General features: G+C 34.6%; 4 protein-coding genes across 7 annotated transcripts; 1 reads left to right on the plus strand and 3 right to left on the minus strand.

Annotated features, from left to right (window-relative positions):
* Window positions 1-796: 796 nt before the first annotated feature.
* Window positions 797-8,317, minus strand: LOC100243555 (uncharacterized). 3 transcript variants are annotated; one of them, XR_786445.3, is made up of 14 exons: window positions 7,150-8,317; window positions 6,964-7,026; window positions 6,371-6,457; window positions 5,334-5,432; window positions 4,412-4,507; window positions 4,202-4,267; window positions 4,016-4,106; window positions 3,710-3,777; window positions 3,549-3,614; window positions 2,695-2,745; window positions 2,505-2,569; window positions 1,607-1,689; window positions 1,194-1,442; window positions 797-1,096 (listed from the first exon to the last, which is right to left on the minus strand). XR_786445.3 is itself a non-coding variant. In XM_002276763.5 (13 exons), exons 1-12 carry the CDS (start codon window positions 7,321-7,323, stop codon window positions 1,632-1,634), a joined length of 984 nt encoding a protein of 327 aa, XP_002276799.1. In that variant the 5' UTR covers window positions 7,324-8,317; the 3' UTR covers window positions 797-1,096; window positions 1,607-1,631. The 3 variants fall into 3 exon arrangements, 2 of the variants coding, with proteins under 2 accessions (XP_002276799.1, XP_059595370.1); XM_002276763.5 differs by lacking the exon at window positions 1,194-1,442; XM_059739387.1 differs by lacking the exons at window positions 1,194-1,442; window positions 6,371-6,457.
* Window positions 8,318-9,304: 987 nt separating this feature from the next.
* LOC100265880 (adenylyl-sulfate kinase 3) lies at window positions 9,305-13,775 on the minus strand. 2 transcript variants are annotated; one of them, XM_002276782.4, is made up of 7 exons: window positions 13,664-13,775; window positions 12,542-12,685; window positions 11,635-11,784; window positions 10,873-10,991; window positions 10,688-10,772; window positions 9,814-9,860; window positions 9,305-9,719 (listed from the first exon to the last, which is right to left on the minus strand). In XM_002276782.4, exons 2-7 carry the CDS (start codon window positions 12,663-12,665, stop codon window positions 9,621-9,623), a joined length of 624 nt encoding a protein of 207 aa, XP_002276818.1. In that variant the 5' UTR covers window positions 12,666-12,685; window positions 13,664-13,775; the 3' UTR covers window positions 9,305-9,620. The 2 variants fall into 2 exon arrangements, with proteins under 2 accessions (XP_002276818.1, XP_019077397.1); XM_019221852.2 differs by having other exon boundaries at window positions 13,650-13,691.
* A 41-nt stretch (window positions 13,776-13,816) lies between these two features.
* Window positions 13,817-16,523, plus strand: LOC100260668 (uncharacterized). Its single transcript, XM_002276800.5, has 3 exons — window positions 13,817-14,118; window positions 15,329-15,397; window positions 15,761-16,523. Exons 1-3 carry the CDS (start codon window positions 13,876-13,878, stop codon window positions 16,376-16,378), a joined length of 930 nt encoding a protein of 309 aa, XP_002276836.4. The 5' UTR covers window positions 13,817-13,875; the 3' UTR covers window positions 16,379-16,523.
* Window positions 16,524-16,828: 305 nt separating this feature from the next.
* On the minus strand, window positions 16,829-17,462 carry LOC100255598 (uncharacterized). The gene is made up of 2 exons (XM_002276824.5): window positions 17,183-17,462; window positions 16,829-17,095 (listed from the first exon to the last, which is right to left on the minus strand). The coding sequence occupies exons 1-2, from the start codon at window positions 17,348-17,350 to the stop codon at window positions 16,994-16,996; spliced, it is 270 nt and encodes an 89-aa protein (XP_002276860.1). The 5' UTR covers window positions 17,351-17,462; the 3' UTR covers window positions 16,829-16,993.
* Between the last annotated feature and the right edge of the window lie 3,569 nt (window positions 17,463-21,031).

Consider the following 21,031-nt stretch of genomic DNA (forward strand, 5'->3'; position numbering starts at 1 on the left):
AAATACTAACCTGTACCTTTCGACTTTTGGGAACCCACCAATTTAGTCCATGCCAATGTTTTGCCAAACCTGCTGCTTTATCCAACTGGCTCACCAAGCATGATTGACATATGCTTGTACATCTTCTTTTGGCTAAACAAAAGATCGAGACACTCCCCCTGGTGTCTAGCCCATTTCATATCGTGTGCTTCCGTGAGCAATTCTCCTCTCAACTTGCCTCCTGGAATGTAGTTTGCCTCTCGCATATAGCAAGTCACCATCTAGTTAATAGTTCCTAGTGGCGCCTTACCAATTTTGTTGCATGTTGCATCATGTGGAGTTTCCTGCTTCACTCTTTTAGTAAAATTAATCACTACCCAAGATAAGGCCCCCATAAACTCAAGTACTTCTGTCTCATGGCATCCGCAACCTGATGTGCCTGCCAGGTCTATGCATCCACACAAAATCAAAGTTTGCTAGAAAGAAACTCCAGGTCTAAATCCCAGCACATCCAGATCAAACAAAAAAATGTTCATTTGACACCCCAATAAACACAACATCGTACAAATCAGGCAGTTAGAACATCTAAATATGAGTATGATGAGATGCCGGTTAGAATGTTGGTAGTGAAGAACCCAAACTAGCTTGATGTGGACAATTTCTAAAAACAATTGAAAACTGTTCTTAAAAATGAGTTTTGAAGAATTGTTTTAAAAAATAATTGCCAAATAGATCCATACTCCCTTGCACAGCCAGAGGCAATGAAAAGCAATGCAATGATCTCATTTTTAAGCAATTGGAACTAAACAAAAGGAGATGGCCAGTTCTAATCATCATCTGTGTATTTCAATTTCGAATGAGCTCCTCCATAGCAAAGTTTGTACAGTATCCCACCAAAAATAAAATTTTTTGCACTATTGACTTTGTGTTCTAGAAACTGTTTATGCACCTTTTTACATTGAACAGTCTGACATAACATGGCTATTCATTCTGACCTTAATTACAATAGATAGAGACAAAGCAAGAGCAAACAAGAAAAGAAAGCCAAAGAATTGCCACTGATTTCACTTGTTTCCATTTGTTCCCAGAAAGATGATCTATGGTTCAATGCAGGATCCTGCACAGAAGACAAACAGGATGAGAACACCTCAGGAGGGAGACGAGTATCATATTTAGATGAAAGGATGGATTCCACTTCAAAATCTAACCTATACCATGTCTAATCCCACAGGATACAAGGAGTATATGGTTCAACTCTTGGAGGACTACACTGCTTAGAGGCTTGGAGGGTACCATAACAACAAAAGTTGGCCTAGTTTTGGGAGTAATATGGAAAATATCTGATCAAATCAATAGCAGACTGACTGTGAGCAATCATAGGGCTTTTGTAAGGAACTCATAAATTTTCTTTTGCAACTGGACAGAATAATTAGAGAACTCCACAGCAAACTATTGCCTTCTACCTGACAAAATCAGGTACCACTTCATGAAAAAAGTGAAACTAGAAAAGTGCTTTGTGTAAATAAAGTACATAAGGTATAGCGATTTCATGACAAAAATAAAAAAAATATGCCAAAGAAAGGAACATCTTAAACACAACAAGTCACTGAAAATATAGAAAGCGCACCTCTTTATTCCATTTTAATAGAGCATTAATTAGATTGAGACTTAGCAGCTTGAAGCATTTCCACCACAAGAGTCTTCACATCCCTGAGAAGGAAAACAAAATGATACAGCCCAATGGAAGTAAAGGAAAGAATCCAACTCAGATAATGCAGTTGAATATAATATGACATTTACTTAATGCAGCCAAATACAAAATAACATTACTCATTTTAACAGAGAGACTTATCAAATTATCTTTCTTTGTCTCCATATCAAACAAAAAGATTTCAGCTTTCAAAATTGGTTAAAATTTGAAATCTTAGTATCAGGGGAAGTTCTAAATCTCAAATAATGCTATCAACCTTGGGCAGGAAGTCAAGTCCTCTCTTATTTTCACATCATCATTTGAAACATTATAATTTCAGTTATGAACCTATGACAGGAGGAAGTGTTTCCACTCCCCTTAATACTTCAATGTGAAAGGAGAACTAAAGTAAGGAACCAAGGTAAAACATGTTTTACCCTCCCATGACACATGACAAGGACGGAGAAATTTACATGAGTATGTTGCCCTTACTTGACATAAAACTCCCAAGCCAAACACGCTTTGGAAAGTTTTCCTTCAGAGTTCAAATTTTGACTCCTAAGCATACCAATACATATGCCAGCAATGTGCATCCGCATCACATTGATAAATGAATTCAACTAATTAAAAGACCCATTATGTTTTGATATTGGCTTTGTTTAGGATAAAATTTACCTTTGATAGGTAGGATAGCAAATAAGTATTTTAGAAACTAAGAAGATGGTGCCTTGCAGCATTTTTCCTTTTTTACCAGAGAAAAACTAGAGCAGAAAGGCAAATATGAAAAATCAAATATCAATATGATTTTAGAATCATTTGAAATAAGATGCCTCACTTTCTATCCTCAGCACGTCTAGGGAAAGGAATTCGGAGCTTGAAAGCATTCCCTCGGTAAGTAGCCTAGAAAGAACAAAACAATGTCAGAACAACTTAACATTGAGATCGAAATATTAGTTTGAACCAAAAAAATTTTAAAGAACTGAAAAACATTGCTTTCAAAGGGAATGGCTAAACATCAACATTACCTTAACATAGAAACCAAGACTATCCAAATCCAGCATGTAAGCAGAGTCCACCTAGAAAAGGATAGAAAAAAATGTTTTGGAACCGCATTAAAATCCCTCACACCCTTATTCATGAACATACACATGCATAAAAGAAAAGGATAAAAACTATTGCAGCAAGTTTATTGTCTTGACATCTACGTCCATTTAATTTCTCATTAGAAGTCTAGACATACACTGAAATTTTCATTCATGATCTCTCATCAGTAAGGTTCCTAGAATTTATTAAGACAAAGCCAAGTTGGTTCAATCTGTTTCATTTTGTTAATTTTATTTTGCATAAGAAATTAAGTGCCCTTTCATTTAAGGGGAAAAGTGGCTAGACAAAAATAAGTGAAGCAAAAGGGAAACCAAATATTTTCTTGTGAAATATAAATCTAATAATAATATACCCATATTCCTTTGTTCAAACTGTGATCATAGGTTGAAGCAAGAATAACCAACTACATGACTTAGACCAGCCAGCTAAGCAGCATTGTCCAGAAGATATCATCAATCTGCAGCACCAGTAATCTAAGATACATGCATATTTTTTAATTACCTGTTTATCTGCAGATCAAATTTCAAGCAGAACAAAACAAACAATACCAATCAACACCCAAGCCATTGCAAACATTCTATTATTATTATTATTATTACCATTACCATTATTATTTTTCTGTTGGATGATATTGCATGGGCAGGTGAATTCTAATCACTAATTATCAATTCTTGGCATTTCCGTTTTGACCAGTTGAGACAGTCTGATGTAAAGACACTGTTCAGATCTGGCAGTTTCCTGGTTAATAGAAAGATGTTTGAGTCTTTCACATTACCAGAATAGATGTCACGTGTTGCACAATCAGCTTTGTATCTTCTGCATGATCTCTGTTCATGTGAGACTGACAAAAAAAAAGGGTGTTACTGAAAAAAGAGTTGAGCTATGATAAACTGAAGAAAAGAATGTTTCACAAAGATACCAAATTAGCAGTAATACCGCCACAGGCTTAGAAAACTGAGCTATTGGATCAACTTTTGCAGCTGTATAGGCCTCTTTAGTAAACTCTGAAAGATAAAAAATAAAGAAACAAATGAATACCTCAATCAAAAATCCATGTGGAAAATGGTGGTAATAACATTACAGCATCACACATACAAATTTGTACAAGGCAGTAAAATTATAAATGTGCCTAACATAAACAAGTTTAATAGGATCATATAATATCCTCTAGCCAAAAGTGAATATCAAGACAACGTAAAATAACATATGGTTTGAAAAAAGGAAAATGAACGGTAGAAAAACCTTCTGATCCCAAGAGAGCTGTTGCAATCCCAGACACATAACGCACTACTTTTGGTTCAATACGCATAAATTGGAAGTCACCAAAGTCAACCTTCAAGTTGGAAAGTGTCCCTTTAGTAGTCCATCAAAATATGATTTAAATATGCCAAGAGATAGAGCCTGTTAGACAATTAGAAAGAAGTTTACCCAGAATGCATTGGGATGCCTTGTCAAGTATGCTGTACGAATATCCCCTTTATCCTCTTCAGAGACCTAAAATGAAACCCAAATAAGAACTTTCAGATTCTCCAGATTCAATTCATTAACATCCAAATGCATCACTTGTGAGCAAGAAAAAAAGGCATATTCACAATAATTTAAGAAATGAAGGAAAAGCATAAAGAAGTTAGAACTTACAGGAACAGCATCTCCATGCACAGTAATTAAAAGGTCAGTCTTATCCTCAGGATCCTTTGCTACAAGCAATGAGCATTTGGTATTAGCTAACAGGTCCTGTAAAAAGCAGAAGTTTTCAAATAATCATAGGCCTTTCAGGAAAATAGAAAATTCTAAAACAATTTCAGAAGAATCAGGCCATAATATTTACAGGAGGTAAAGTCCTAATCTCTATAGTTATTTAAAAAAGAAAAAAAAAAAAAAAAAAGGAAATAGACAATAGAGATGCCCTAAAGAGAATGAGGGCCTGTTTAGGAGTCATTATTGTAAAAGCATTTTTAATGCTTTTGTCGGTAGCAATTCTATTAGAACACTTTTATGAATAAGCAAATAGTATTTGGATTTAAATAAAAAAAATGTTTTTTTCAGTGTCTTTTTTATAATGTGTTACATAACACAAAAAGTGATTTTTAGAAGAAGCAACTGGCAGGTGTTAATCCACTCTAGATTTTAAAATTTTTATCAAACATGTGATTCTTAAAAGGAAAGCACTATTAAGCATTAGCAAACGCTTCTAATCCTCCCCAAATCACCCCCAAATGGATTCTAAGTAGGTTAAGATCTCCAAAACGTTGACCTGAATCTAATCTATCTATGAAATAAATAAGGAGCACATGTAGAGGGCAAGATTGAACAGGGGAAAAAAACCAAGGACCATAAGTTAAAAAGTACATTAATCCTACTCATATAAAAACTTTAAGCACATCCTTTTGCACTACAGAACATGTAACACATCTCCTATCTGTCATCTGTTAGAAAAGAAACAACCAATTCTGTACATTTATTTGATTGAGATCTCCGAACAGGAATAATTTAGATTATAATCCCAACTGAATCTTTGGATGCACCAATTCTGTATTAGTGTGGGTTTTTGTTGGCAAACCTTTGTATGATTTGCCAGGCTACTGACTGCTAATATTGGATACCCATCCTGATCGCATGCAAAGTCGACCATCGATCCTGATGGATAACCCTCATACTTCTGCACAGGAAAAGGAACTTGCAGTTAGTTGAACTGATCTGAAAGATTGTATAGCCAACTAAAGTCAGGAATAGGATAATTCATGAACCAGCAAGCATGTGATGAGCATCCAAAACATACGAACACTGACACAGACCATAGTCAGATTCTTGAATTCAAAATCAAGCAGAAGTTTTCAAAATTAGTAACAGTGAAAATCAGCTTATGTTATGCATATCTTTAGTTGTACCGAGAAGTTTCTCCATAATTTAATAATGAGGACTCCAAGATTGCTCCAGAATTTAAGAGCACATTGTCATGGTCCCAAAATATCTGGAGACACCCTGAATGAGATTGGGGATGACTAAACGCATTTATCAGCTTACATTAAACCCATTCCTTGTTTGAGAACAAAACTGTCAAACAAAAAGCAAAGAGAAAGGGAAGCAATAATATTTCTCCTCCTTGAGTGTGCATGTGAGCATCTTTGTGCATTTGAGGGAAAAAATCAAATGCAGAGAAACCAACATACTAACCAACTTCACACAAGCATCAAACCCCCTCAGATATCTGATTGATGAAACAATAACCAATAAAGGATTGTCAAACCCAGATGCTAACATCACTTCTGAGGATTTTCTAGATAAGAGAATTTAGCATAATAAAACAATATTCGAAGTATATTGATTACAGCCATAAACCCTTTACAAAATGCCAACAAAAAAATTAAAATCCTCTTGTGATCACCCTATAACGTTTTTTTCCTTCTATTTTCCCTTTATTTTCCCTTTATTTTTTTTTGGAGATATCCACCTAAGTTGGTTTCAGATGCTAATTTCAAAACCATTAATAAACAAGTACCAAATAAAACTAGCATGCAGGAAATGTTTACTTGTATTTATCTCCCCCAATAAATCATTCATAATATCTGAAATTTTCAAAAGCTGTGTATGAAAGACCTGAGAAATAGTCGAAAGCATGCCTCGCACACTGTGATTAATAACAGTTCTAATTTCCTCAAGCGGAGGAAGCCGAGCAGCCTTTTCCTGTAACAACAACCCAGATTTTAAAACAGAAACTAGGAAAAAAAAAATGTGTCCTATTTGTCCACACACCATTTAGTAAGGCTATGTTTGGTTCCCGGAAAATTTGAGGGAAAGAAAATACAAAGGAAAAGTAGAAGGAAAGAAAAAGTGAAGGAAAATAAAAAAATAGATTAAAAGTTGATAAATTATTTTTTTTGTTACTTCAAACTCATTTTATTTATTTTAACTCATCAATATAAAGATTAAATAATTTAAAAATACATAAGTTTTTAATTAGTTTTAATTATATTTGATTTTCTTTGATATTTTTCATAGGACAACCAAATATGAGAAAATAATTTTCCTTAGCATTTTTTTTCTTTCCTTTGTACTTTCCGGGAACCAAACATAGAATAAGTGTTTTTGAAGCTTCAGAAAAATTTATGATATCATCCCAAAAGCATTTCAAGAGCCAAAACAAAGCCAACTTTAGGGTTTCATCACAAAATAATGGGGAAACAAACAACCTGATGATCTTTGATCAGTTGAAAGACTTCGGCATCAGTGGTGACATCCCCGGGTGACGCAGTCTGAGTAAATCCAGACAAAAACAAATACATGCAAACAAGAAGAAAAAAAAACCGCATTAACTTAGATGAAGAAGCGTGAATACAAAATCCCAATAATTCATAGAGATTGAGAGAGTGATATACCTGAGCAGCGGAGGCCGCCATGGAAAGAGGACGTACAAGAGGAGAAGAGAAGAAAGAGTAGGGTTTGGGACTAAAGAAATTTGGAAAGGGAGGCGATGAATTGGGGATTTTGCGGGCATTTACGCGGGGTATCAGGGAAATTGACAGTGCCGTTGGTGCCACCACACTCTTCATCTTGCTTCTCACCTACTCCTCTTTTCCTCTTTTTTTCTATGTTTAGTTGATAGAATACTGGACAAGCAACATATATCCACTAATATTCACACACGTAACAGACAACCTCGTCATCCCCTTTTTTTTTTTGCTTTTATTTTCTTTTTCTGTTTTTCGTTGTTTTTGGACCGCCTGATCGGTTGATCATCCGATTTTAAATTGGAAACCTAATTAGAGAAATATTTATTATCCGGTCTTTTTTTTTTTTCAAAGAATGTTAAATTGTTAGTTCAATCCTTCTTTGTTAAGATAAATCAGATTGAAAGTCACCTCTGAGAGTGATTGGTAGCTAAGAAAATGCAGGACAAATAAAACGGCCCAATGGATTATTGATCCATTTCTGGATTTGGAATTAACTAGTTCTTCAAGTTCAACCAAACGCAACATATCAGATCAAATCCAAGCAAATCGAAAGCATGAAAACAAATCAATATCCTCAATTCACGAAATTTCAAATCTCACTCATCATCACGAATCCAGATTTACAAGAATCTCCACAACAAAAAACAAAAAGGATGCTAGTCGGAATGAGAATCGGAATCGTCGGGGTAGGAAGGGGAGCAGAAGAAGGCGGAGATACAGAGCGCTAATCGACGTAACTGCTGAAAAGGAAAACAAAAGAGGAGATGGAGAACATGCTCGGGGCTGAGTCTCTCCGGATTGCAAGCAACGTATTGGCACAAATCTGCGGATACCACCGCTACTCTCCCTATCAGTGTGCTGTTCAACACCATCTCTCTCTTCTTCTATCTCCTTGTTTGTTTTCTTGATTTGTTGTTGATATCGTCATTGAGAATCTTGATTTCTTCTTGAGATCATCTTTGACTGGTCTTTTCTCCCCTGCTCCCCCTCCCCCCTACGCGTTTTCCTTTCGGTGATAAACGGTTACATTTTTAACATGATGTACAAGTACAATTACTTTCATAAACGCTTTTCTATTTTTCTAAAAACAAAAATAAAATGTCTTGAAAACTGTTTTTATTTTTTATTCTGGACAACAAAATATATATATTTTTAAAGGATATTTTTATTTATTTTTACCTATTTTTAAACCTATTTTAAAAAATAATTATATAAATATGTATCATAATTTGAAATAAATTTTTTTTAATATTTTAAAAATATTTTAAATTCTCAAATATATTTTTATTCTGTAAAACATAATATAACAGTTTCTGAAAAATGTTTTAAAAAACTATTTTTTAGTATTATTTTAAAAATAGTTTTCGGCAAATAATACTAATATTATTATTTTTAGTATCGTACCTTTCACGTTTTTACAAGTAGAGTTTTGGATGGTCAGACCAATGTGTTTTTTAAAACATGTTTTTAGATTAAAAAATAGTTTGACAAATTTTTATTAAAAATAATTTTATAAAAGATTAATAATTTCTTTATATTTCGACCCGCAAAGAACAAACATAGGGTAAGACCGTACTTGGTAATTGTAGCCAAATCTTTAAATTTAAAAAAATATCTTTTACTTGTTATTAGTTATTTTTACTCACTTTAAAAAAAATTAATTATACACATGAAAAATAATTAAAAATAAAACACATGTAAAACATACTTTTTTTTAAATTAATATTTAAAAATATAAAAATGGGTTAAAAACATTCATATTCCCAAACAAATTTTTTCTTGTTCCGGAAAAAAATACTAGAAACTTATTTGGTTTGTTTTTAAAAATTATTTTTTATTATTTAACTTAAAAATAGTTTTTAAAAACAAAAAACATGATATAACGGGTTAATGTTTTAAAAAATTGGTGAAAACATCTATTTATTATTTTAAAATTATTTTTTATTTCACTTTATTTTTTAAAATGTTAAAAAAAAATTAAAACAGAAAACTAATTTTAAATCACACTGCTATAAGATTTTCATGTTATTTGAATAACTTTTTTCTAATAAATATATATATATTTTTTCTGGTCTAGAAGTCAAACAGAAATAGTTGGTAAGCTCTCACCAAACCATTCCAAAATTCATTAAGAGTTGTTTTTCAGACTTTGCCTCAGATTGATAGGTAATATCTGAAGTTACAATGTCTGAAGCAGTTGCTTCCCTCCTAATCTACTAAAAACAAACAAAATTCAAGCTGATGAAACCAATGGTCCATCTAAATATAGGGAAGGAAAACAAATTCCTAGGTTCATACAACTAAGCTGCTGGGGTTGAGCCTCCCCACTTGCCATAACCAGACACACTGTGGTTTCAAATTTGGTTCAAAGAGCCTGAATCAGGAGAGTGTCATAGCTAATATTGAAGAAATCCTTTCTCCTCCAAGTAGGTCACTACATCCCCGGCCATGTCGTTCGGACTAGGGCAAACCCCATCCTTCTGTTGTATTTCTATCTGAAAAGAGAGAAGAAAAAGAAATCAGTAACAAACACAGGAAGACATGTTACACAAGAAATATCAGCTCTTCCATAGTTTAATGAACACTTGCCTCACAATTCAATGGTGGTTCATACGGATCATCTATCCCGGTGAAACCTGCAATGTAATATAACCATCAGAAAAAATAACTAAACACAAGCCACTGCATTCATCAATGCTGTTGTGATCCCCGTCACAAGCAGGTGGATCTTGGTAAAAACACAAATGACCTGAAATACGTAGGAATTAGGATACATTATTTGGACATTGAGTTGTTCGTGTAAGTCATACAAAGCTTTATAATTATGATTTCTAGTAAAATCACACAACACAATTTCAAAATAAATAGAGGCTAGAAGAACGGGATATTTTATGATAGTAATTGCTACTTTATGAACAAAACTAATTAGACGAGCCATGTTCTAACAACAATGTTGGGGAAACACAAAATGGTGTGTTACTAACATGCTTTCAGCAGAGTGAGGATATGGGTGGGGGAGGAGGAATTTGTTTTTATTTTTTATTTTTTGTGCTCTTAGGCTACATCCTGTTGCCATTTGAATTTGAAGAAGTGGCATTAATTCAGAATCTCAAGATATTTTTGCACATGACAGCTTTAAATTCTAGGAGATATTTTTTCTACTGAACACTGAATACTGAAGACTCCAAGTAATGTGGAAGAAAGAAAATTATGAATGGACTCAATAGCGAGCAAATCTCATCCCCCAAAACAATACCATAGAAAATGAATAGCAAGCCAAGAAATGTAGTAAAATGCACCTCCTGGTAATCAAAGAAGAGAAAATCAAACTGTGACCTTCCATCTAGGCAAAAATGCTTGTTCCATATTTCACGTCAGATTTGGTTTTTTTTAACTTTTTCTTTTTTGGAAGCGACAAATATCATCAAACCAAAGCTGCATATAAGATATTTTTTAAATGAACCTTTGATCTTTCCAGCACGTGCAAGCTTGTAAAGGCCTTTGGCATCCCTCTCCTCACACAATTGTAAAGGCATGTTCATGAAAACCTGTCAAAGTAAGTTACCATCCCATATAAGAAAAATATAAAATGGAAAAAGAAAATAATCAGATGATTACAATAAGAACAATTTCCAAAAGGGCTCTTGCCTCAATAAAATTTGCATCAGGCAACATTGCACGGCAAGCATCTCGGTCCTTTCTATATGGAGATATCAAACTGGCAATACAGATCAAACCAGCATCTGCAAAGAGTTTTGCTACTTCCCCTAAAATTCAAATCGTAACTTAGAAATGACAAGATAAGACAAAAAAAACACAGATGACACGATAAGATTCGTTCATTTCCTAAAAAAAAAAAAAAAAAAGGTGGTTTGGGTGGGGGGTGCAAAAACAAGCTCTTCCAAGTTTAAAAAGTTTATAAATTTTAAGTTCAAACTTTATTAATTGTGAGGGTTGCAACAAGCAATCTAATCCAAGTTATGACCTGAGGATTTTAAAAGGCGATTAATCAACTTTAAAATGTTATCCATCCCCTTGTTTTAGCCAATATATTCTCAGCATTTAAGAAGATACTTGACACTTCAGCATTTACAAAAGTTTCCTCCTGATTTTCCCACAAGCATCACATTTAGAGAGGCTGCTGTTTCTCAAGGAAATCTAAAGAACATTAATGAGATTACTTATACAAGTATTCTTTCACAATAGAAGGAAATAAAAACATCTGATAAATCATGATTATATAATACTAAATGTGCAGGCATCTCATATTTTTAATCTCAGTGCAAATGTTTCTTCATATGCCTTAAAGAAGATGAAATGTCTCTTGATACAAAGTTCAATTCAAAGCACACCTAGCTTAAACTTAATGTTAAACAAAGTTCGATTCATGCCCTACAAACACATACTTACCAACTCTGCGTATATTTTCTGTTCGATCTTCTGCTTTGAATCCAAGATCCCTGTTCAGCCCATGCCTCAGGTTATCTCCATCAAGAATGTATGACAGCTTACCCTTGGAGTGCAGTTCTCTACCTACTGTGCATGCCAACGTGCTTTTCCCTAAACAGTTTGTACAAAGTGCTTCATGAAAGGTAGTGTAAACCCAAACATATAAGAGCAAAGTAGGTTCCATTTGGGGTCTTTTTCCCAACACAAGATTCACCAAGCATGCTTAAAAACTAATTCCACATCAACAATTAACAAGAAAGAAAGAAGAAAAAGGAAGGATGATTAAATAAATATCAGGCATTCAAAAAAGTTTGTGTTTCCTTCTAATTTTCAAATTGGTCATCAAAATTCCATTTTTTTTCTTCCAGAAATTGACCATCATGCAGATCATTAACTAGAAAACCAGAAGATGCTAGTATAATTCCCTAAATTAATGAGATCCACATTCTAGGATAGCTCATTGCAAAAAAGAAAGGGCATCAAATCCACCTCCAAAATGAAACAGGGAAAACAGCAGCAGTCAATTCTGTTCCCTGTTGAACTAAAAACCATGGGGCAGCCCTAAACTTTGAGACCATCAATAACTTTGAAACCATCAAGTCAATTTTCCACCATGGGCTTTGCCCTCTAATGGCAAAGCAATCAAGCAGCAAAATCTTAAATTTAGAGACCAAATAGGGGTACAGAGTAAAAAAACCCAATTCCATGAAAAGCTGGACAATTTTCAGAACAGTTCTAAGTTTCAAAAACCCAAACAAAAATAAATAAAATATAGAGAAACATAAACTACTATATCTTCCAGCAGATCCTCTTTTAGATGGTTGAACAGGAAAACAAGAAAGTTAGGAAGATAGTTTTGATAATAAACCTGATCCACTGAGACCCGTAATCCATAGAACGCATCCCTTTTGGTTTAGTAGTTTCTGCCTTTCAGCCCTCCCAACAGGACATTCCTGCCAGAAAATGTTGGTCGAATTGCCCACAGTAGACATCAGAAATGTTATTCTTGTTCCTGCTCACAAGTATATGTCCAAATCAAAGGAAACAACCCAATTATATAAGAATACAAGATATTACTTTTTCTTTTTTTCTTTTTTTAAAAAATACAATGTATAATAAGAAAACCCGAAAATACACCATTAAAAACAAAAGGCAAACAAGAAAATATCTGGTTCTTTAAGGAAAGAAATAATCAATTGATCAGAATCCATCCTTCTTTTGAAACTAGAAAGGTTAGGCTGCCAAATTCGATATTGCAAAACACTAAGATCAGGGATTTTTTCTTGAAAAATTAACAAAATTTCCTTTTAATATTCGGTGGATTTATTATTTTTTATTTTTGGAAAGTTCAATACAAAGATAATAAAAAAAGTAACAAAATCTAGTTTAGTTGCAAGAAAAAATATTGAAATAAATAAATAAATTACAAATCATTGTTTTTTCAATCTTTTCCCACAATATCTTAGGAACGGATCAAAATTCCTTTTCCCCCGTCCAGGTGTTTCTAAGAATAAGAAAACCGTTTTCCTTTTTCCTTTTTCCTTCCTTGTTTTTTTCCACGAACCAAACATAACGGTTTTCCATTGCGAAAGGCAGTGATTTCCGCCTCCCATTTTCATCCTAGTACAAAAAATTTATGATCTTGATCAAGATCAAAAGGCATTCCATGTGTTCTTTTGCCTTAACCTCGTTCAGAAGGATGTTTCCTAGCAAGAAGTTAATGCCGCGGATGTGAAAAAGAAGAACTGGACACAATTCAAAATTTCAAAGGGGTTGATCAGGAATCATCATCCGATTCATATTCCACAGAACCATCATTTAAAAGATTCAAAAGAATATTTGAGCTCGGATCAAAACTATGCGCATTCAGAAGATTCGAAAGAGAAACCAAACTGAATTCAAGCAAATAATATCACATTTTCAGCTATTAATCATAAAAAATAAATGGAAAAAAGACCAAAAAGAAGGGAATATACAGAAAGAAACGAACCGAAGAGGGAGAAGCATGAAGCCGAGAATTCCTACTTCTGGTTTTTGAATAATCAACGCTTTGTTTTTCTTGTACACGTTTACAATGTGGGCCTCTCATGGGCTTGGCCCAAACCCATTTTAGAATGGGCTTTTCAAGCCCACTGTGAGAGGAGGATTTTCATTTTCACTGAACCCTTGCGGGAATTGGGTGGCAGAGATGATTGCCTGAAAATGCAGGCACGCCTTATGGTGGGACCCAGTTCCATCAACGGCGGTGGTTTGATCTCCGCCGCCGCCAAGGGGATGATCCTCTTGGTGGACCCGCGAACGCGGTCCCATGGTCATGGCCGTACAGCTAAGTGCCGGTGTCGGGCCGCAATCAACGGCGATCAGGACCACTACGCCGTGCTCGGACTTTCTCGGGCCGCTTCATCCGTCGACATAAAAAGGGCTTATCGCCTTCTTGCTCGAAAGGTACTCCACTTATATTTGTATTTTTGTTTGGTTGTTGAGAAATGGGAGGAAAAGAGAGAAAAATTTAGAATCTTAGGAAGCAAAATCTAACCCTAACTTGTTATAAGATTCAAAGATTTGTACCATAGCTGAGATGCGAAAGTGGAGAAGCTTTTGCATTATAAGTGCTGATTTCTAATCAAGTCTGATTGAATACAGTTGTATTTTTCATATTGTGGACACAGCTGATATGCAAAAGGGAAACAAGAATTAGTTTTTTGGATTCTACTAATTTACTTGCTTTTGAATGTCTGCTTCATGTCTAATGAGTATCCAAAGTCTTTGTCGATGATGAGTTAGCTTGAGTGGCTTGGAGTGGTATACTACACTATTTTCTGTCAATTATTTGGGGGTTTTACGAATCCAAGTTGTTGAAATGATGCTTGCTGCGAATGAGTGGAGGAATCAATGGCTTTCTTGATGTGAATCCAATACCTGTTAGAAATTAGTCAATAAGATCTCTCCTGAAAAATGGTAGCTCGAAGATCCTCAGTGTGGAATAAATCCTTGGGAGGGTTTTAGAAGCCTTATATATGTTGAAGACTGTAGTTTAACTGTTAGTTCGTCCCATTAGACTTGTGGGAAAAGATAATTTCCAAGTGGGGTGAACATGTGTCATTTGAGACTTGTAATGGCAGCAGACCTTGATATTCCCAGTTTAGTCTGAATCTCCTAGGTTCTGTCCCAACAACTATGCACCTTGAGCCACTTGTTAATTACATTTTGCCTGATACGAGTGATGAGAAATTAATGACCCCTCATTGAAATTCGCCCTGTTTATGCTTGCCTTGTTTATATCTTTATGACCCTACTACAGGCATTTGGAGGGTGGTTGTTAGAATGTTCCGGTCTTTGCATTTCTTCTGGTTAGGCAGTTAAAATTCATTGAGATTGGTTCTGTTTGTGGTTTGTGAATTCTTTATAAAGCATGCACCGACAAATTTTCCACAAAATGATCACACTCATGATATTATCTTCTCCTTATTTCCCCTTATTAAATTGAAATGACTTAGCCATTGATATTAGTAGATGGAATGTTGGAATACTTTTGCTTTTGGATTTCTTCCAGAACAAAGCCCCATTGAGATTTAATCTTTTAGTTTTTTTTATGAACTCTCTGTAAAACAGGTATTAACAATTTGTTCCATTGTATCTTCATTCATGATTGCAGTATCATCCTGATGTTAGCAAGGATTCACAAGCTGGTGAGGTGTTTAAAAGCATACGTCTTGCATATGAAGTGAGCCATCCTTTATAATCTTCTTTGATTTCTCATTTACCAGCGTTTGCTTTCAATACAAAGGAAATTGTAGAAACTTCTTTTGAGCTGTTAACAAAATTAATTAAGTGAAGGACCAAATTTGAACTTTCAAAGTGACAAAGTTTTCATGTGGTGATGTCACCATGGGCTTGGTTTAAACTGCCCAGGAACCAGTGAATGCTAAAATTTTGACTTGATTGTACTTTGAAATTATATCACCTGTAGCCTCCATATTACTGTGAAATATGTGTATAAATCTCCTTTTTTGCTTCCTTGTTTTTGCTCAAATTTTGGAAAATTAATGGCAAAATATTCAAGATTCCCATCTCTGCTTTTGAACAGATACTATCAAATGAAGCAACAAGATCTCAGTATGATCGAGCACTTAGATTTCAAGAGCATACTGGTTGGCCATGGAGAGGGAGCCAGAACTACAACCATGAATTTGAAGATAGGATAAGAACCTACAGATGGGCTGATCTGAGGCGGAAAATGCAACGTGAGAGATATTGGGAACGATATAATGCCAATGGGCAGAATTTTTCTGCTTACAGTGAAACAGATGAGATTTTTGAGGAAGAAACCCCTGATGAAGAGAGAGGCCCCTTCACTGAAGTGCTTAGATCTGCTTTCCTCTCTCTGTTTTTAATGCAGACATTTGGTTCCCAAATAGCTCTCACATTTACTGCTCTGATGGCTTTTGTGGACAGGAAGTTGGATGCTGGATATAAGCTAGGTTATTTAATTGCATGGATTTTAGGAGGGAGAGGTGGCATATTGCTTACTTTGTGCCTCTCATTTGCCAGTTGGGTTTGTGGAAAAACCAGCAGCAGTGTAGTCACTCTAGTGGTGGTAGCCATGTGGGTTGGCTCAAATCTTGCAAGATATGCTCCACTTCCTCAAGGTGCACTTCTTACACTATTGTACATGTCTATTAAACTACAAGTAGATCTAAACTAAATCGTTTCCTGCTTCTTGTGTAATGAATGTTTATATTCATTTTCCTAAAGGTGATTGTAAATATGTCTTTCCATCAAATAAAACTCAATGGTGTCAATTGTTTGATTATAAGGAAATGTTTAGCAATGCTGATGAAAATTCAAAATCCTTTGTATCAATATTTTGAACCCTTCCAAATGTTATCGTGCACCATCTTGTTTGCATTTATTGATTAACTTTTCCCCTTTCACTATGAGCACCAAAACTACTGTACCCTTGGGTACTTGACAATTGATCTCTTCTTTGATTTGTTCTATCCTTGAAAAATAACAGCAATGGCTTCATCTTCCAAGTTGATTCTAAGGGAGCTTTTGAATTTCTTTGCATAGCCAAACCTGTTCCAAATTGAAGTAAAATGTTTTATTTGATGGATACACAATCGCTTAAACGAAGAGCTTCCCAGATTTGGTATTCATCACAGAGAAATATTAGTTGCATTTGAAATGTACATTTTGCATTTGCAGAATAGTTCGAAATGTACAGCCCCCATGTCTACTTCATTGTACATGAACACACACAAAAGAATAGGAAGAATACACAGAAATATTAGATGGGGTCTTTTTGGGTCACTAAATTCTAAGAGTTCTTCACATCCTCATGACACTTCCCCTTCAGATTCCTCCACAGGTACCTCCCACTGGCCATGTCAACAAATACCCAGAACCCATCTGCAACCATCTGAAATTCCAAACCACGAAAAGTTTAGGAAGTGAAAAGAGAGGAATCCCAAAATCCAAGAATTAAATGAAATAGAAATGGATTTACCGTTTTGAAGTTGAGTTCTTGTTTATCCTTAGATGATGATGATGTAGTTTGTGGGCATGAATCTTCAGAAACCAGAGCATTTTCCTGAGATGAACGAACTGTACTCCATGCAAAATACCCTGCCAATACCGCTGACAAGAACACCAATATGAACCTTAGAGGACACATTCCCCTTCTGCAAAACAAACTCCTGAGAGAGAGGCTGATACTACTTTGCGGGGTAGAGAAACAGAGAAAACTGTTGCTTTCTTGGTTGGGTTGGGGCGTGCTGGGATGGGTTGAATATAAAGAAATAGAAGACGCGTAGTTGGAAATATAGAATGTGAAATGGTGGACTTGGTACAAGAAATGATGTGGGATGATTGTGTTTACAGGGTCAAAAAATGATGGGTGGCTCCACCTACTACATCCATTTACTCATGATGGTTGTGAAAGTGTGTGGGGTTCACCCCTCTAATTTTGTTTCTTGTTAATGAATCAGGTTAAGAAAGCTAATAATATTTAGAAAATTCTATACCATGGTATAGAATAGCACTACACCCAATTCAGTTCTTAGAAGGTATTAAAGGAAAATAAATTAAAAAATGCAAGAAAAATATTTTCTCATATTTGCTTTTATTATAAAAAAAATACAAAAAAAAATTAAATATAATTATTAATTAGGAATTTGTGTATTTTAAAATTATTTAATTTTTATATAATAAAAAAATAAAATACTTTTGAAAAAACATATAAAAATTATTTTCCTTTCATTCTCTTTTTTATTTTTATTTTCTTTTTTTATATTTTTTTTTTCGTGTTTTCTAGAAACTAAACATAGCCTAAAATTAGTAAGAAGAAAAAGGGTATGAATATAAAATAAAATAAAATGAAATCTATGTATAAATAATGAAACTCTTTTATGATAAGGTGGTATATAAAAATGACTTGTCAACATTATATGGGCCTAATGGGTAAAGTGACTTGATTGAAAGCTTGCAGTGGTGACTGATCAAGTCTTAGAAGGCAGAGAATTATGGAAGTTATTTGAATAGGCCCGGTTGGGTTGGTACATTATTGACATCTTCAATTTTGATTTCTTCCCTGGGGGAGAAGATATTTGCATGAAACTAAACGTTGACAATTTGTGCCAAATAATAAATTTACATGTTCTATTCTTTGAAGGTTGGTTGGATATTAATTTTTTGAATAATTGACTTTTCTTGGTAAATTTAAAAGGAAATATTTTATTTTATTATATTTTACTATAAGACACTTCACTTGTGACTTGAACCCGTGACGTAGATCAAGCCACCCTAATGATCTCTCTTTTTAACATAAGTCATCTCTAAGTGTGTTTAGCAGCGATTTCAAAAAACTTTTTTAACACTTGAATAATAAAAATTTTCAAGTGTCAAAAATGTTAGAAACGTTTTCTAAAATTACTACCAAACGAGTTCAAAACTCAACATTCAAAATCGCTCCTTGCAAAAATAAAGTCATAATTCAACTAAATTCGGTGATGAATTAAAAGAAAAATGGAATCTTATGAAATAGCAATTTTAGATGGTATAAATCGGTTGGCCCTTTCAAAGGCAAAGTGGCCATAATCTTTCCACATCAGCAATCCTCAACCTCTGGGAGGGGACCACAACTTCCAGTGCACAACCCACCCAAGCCCAAATCATTTCCATCATAATAGCCCAAAATCCAAGTACGAACACATTGAATTTGGGCGGCCCAAAACTGAGGAACCCATATTCTTAAATGGATTTTGGGCCCAAGGCAGCCCAATTGAGAAACCCAGGTGGAGGAATGTGAAAAGGTAATTTCAGCATATGTTACTTTTGGAAACATTTAGGAATTGTGATTTCTATTGAATCTCAAGTTTGGGAATTGCATTTTATAAATACTCTCATTAAAGAAAAATATAATTATGATATTTTGAAATTTTTTGCTTTCTAAAGTAGGTTCCAGGAAAAATAAGAATCTTTCTACTTTTTCAAAATACAAATTTAGAAAGCATGACAGCCATGATGGAAAATTTTATCCAAATACTCTTAAAGCTTGTGTGTTTGACCTTCTTCATTTGCTTTTGATGTCTAAAAACATTTTTTGAAAGGGAAAAAACGAAAAAAGAAAAAAGAAAAAAAAAATGATTAGTGCTTTTCCAATGGGAATCTATCTCAATCTGCTACAGCCTATGGTGGAGTTGGTGGTTTGTTGTAGATTCTGAGGAGGATTTCCATCACCAGGTTCTCCCCCTAGTGGAATCCTCATGTTTGGTTTTTTTTTCATTATTTCTTGGATTTTGGTTTTCATGGTAGAAAAGCAAGACAGTAGAGAAAAAGACACTCAAAACATTATGGCCAACATCTTGAAACTTTATTCCTCCAACATGAATGGGTAGAGACGCAAATCCAATTTTCCCTGTACTGTTGATGAATTATGATCCACCCCCAAATTGATTGGAACTAGAAACATCAAATCAATCAATGTCCATTCTTTCTCAAAAGAAATTAGCAAGATAATGCAGGGACTTTGCTTTGAATTTCTGCAATTCTCATTCATTTTTTCTGTAGAGAGGCTTTTAGTGAGTGGATGGGAATGTGGGTTTGAATCGTATGTTGTTGGGTAATGAGACAAAGGCAACAAGGCGTGAAGGGGGTGTCTTAGTGGAATCCACCTTTAAGGCTTTAACCCCTCATACATCACTACCCTCAATTGTCATTCTCTCAGTGACAGAAGCACACAGTCCCAGTGCTTTTCAATTATGGCCCATAATTTTATTCTAACAACTGCTTTCCAGCATCTTTCTGATACGATGGAGTAAAGGGTTTCCTGTGTTGCATGGAGGAATACGACGTGATAAGTTTTTTATATCAAACCTTATTCCCTCTTTTGATTCTTCTTGTCATTGACACAAAGAGGATTCCAGGGATCAAACCACTGTTTGGAGGCTGGGAATATGACACCCAATGAAAGTTTTTGAATTTCTCATCAGACTCTAAACAAACACCCAATGAAAGTTTTTGAATTTCTCACCAGACTCTAAACAAACTCTCAACTAATTAATTTTTGGATAATTATGTTCAGCAACTTCAAAACTACCATATTTGCAGGGGGAGCTCTTTGAATATGCACTGTTTTTCTATACCTCCTTTGTTTTCCATTCTTTAATTGACATGAGATTCCTAACCTCCTTTCTTTATTGAAATGTTTCTTTAGTTGCCCACAAAGTTAGTAAGTCAATTGGAAATGCTTTATAAATGACTCAACTTTTTAGTACTTTTTTTTTTACTTCTAAATTTCTAATACCCATATAATATTATTTCCAAATTTAAAAGTGGGGGAAAGCCGTGAAAAAGGGAAAAAAATATTCTAAAATCAGAGCAAAATTGATGAGGAAATTGATAACAAAAGACGAGGGATTGAAACTTTTTGAGTATGATTAAAAGGACAAGCATGTGAAGAGTACGGCGCATTTTACTGATACAGTACCAGCATTTCTATGACATAATGCATAGAACCAAACAGGTCATATAATTATAACTCCATTGATGCATCAAAATCATCATCCTAAATCTGGGTTTCCTGGAAAAAACTTTTTTGGTCCGTAAAGTAAGGGCTTTTAGTTTTCCTGTTTCAGGCTCACTATTCTGAATTCTGATATGCAAACTTGCCATCCCACATCCATTTGAATTCTATCATTTTCTTTGTTTCAGAATATGTGCATGGAGGAGAGACTTGTGTGACCAACAACCACTAAGATTTGTGTGAAACTGTACGGATTCAGTCAATGCCCTTATCTTGTTTCCGTAAAAAAGACCCCATAATGAACTTGACCCACAAGTTCATTTCAAACTCTGG

The sequence above is a fragment of the Vitis vinifera genome, chromosome 8, assembly GCF_030704535.1.
Source record: "Vitis vinifera cultivar Pinot Noir 40024 chromosome 8, ASM3070453v1".
NCBI lineage: Eukaryota > Viridiplantae > Streptophyta > Magnoliopsida > Vitales > Vitaceae > Vitis > Vitis vinifera.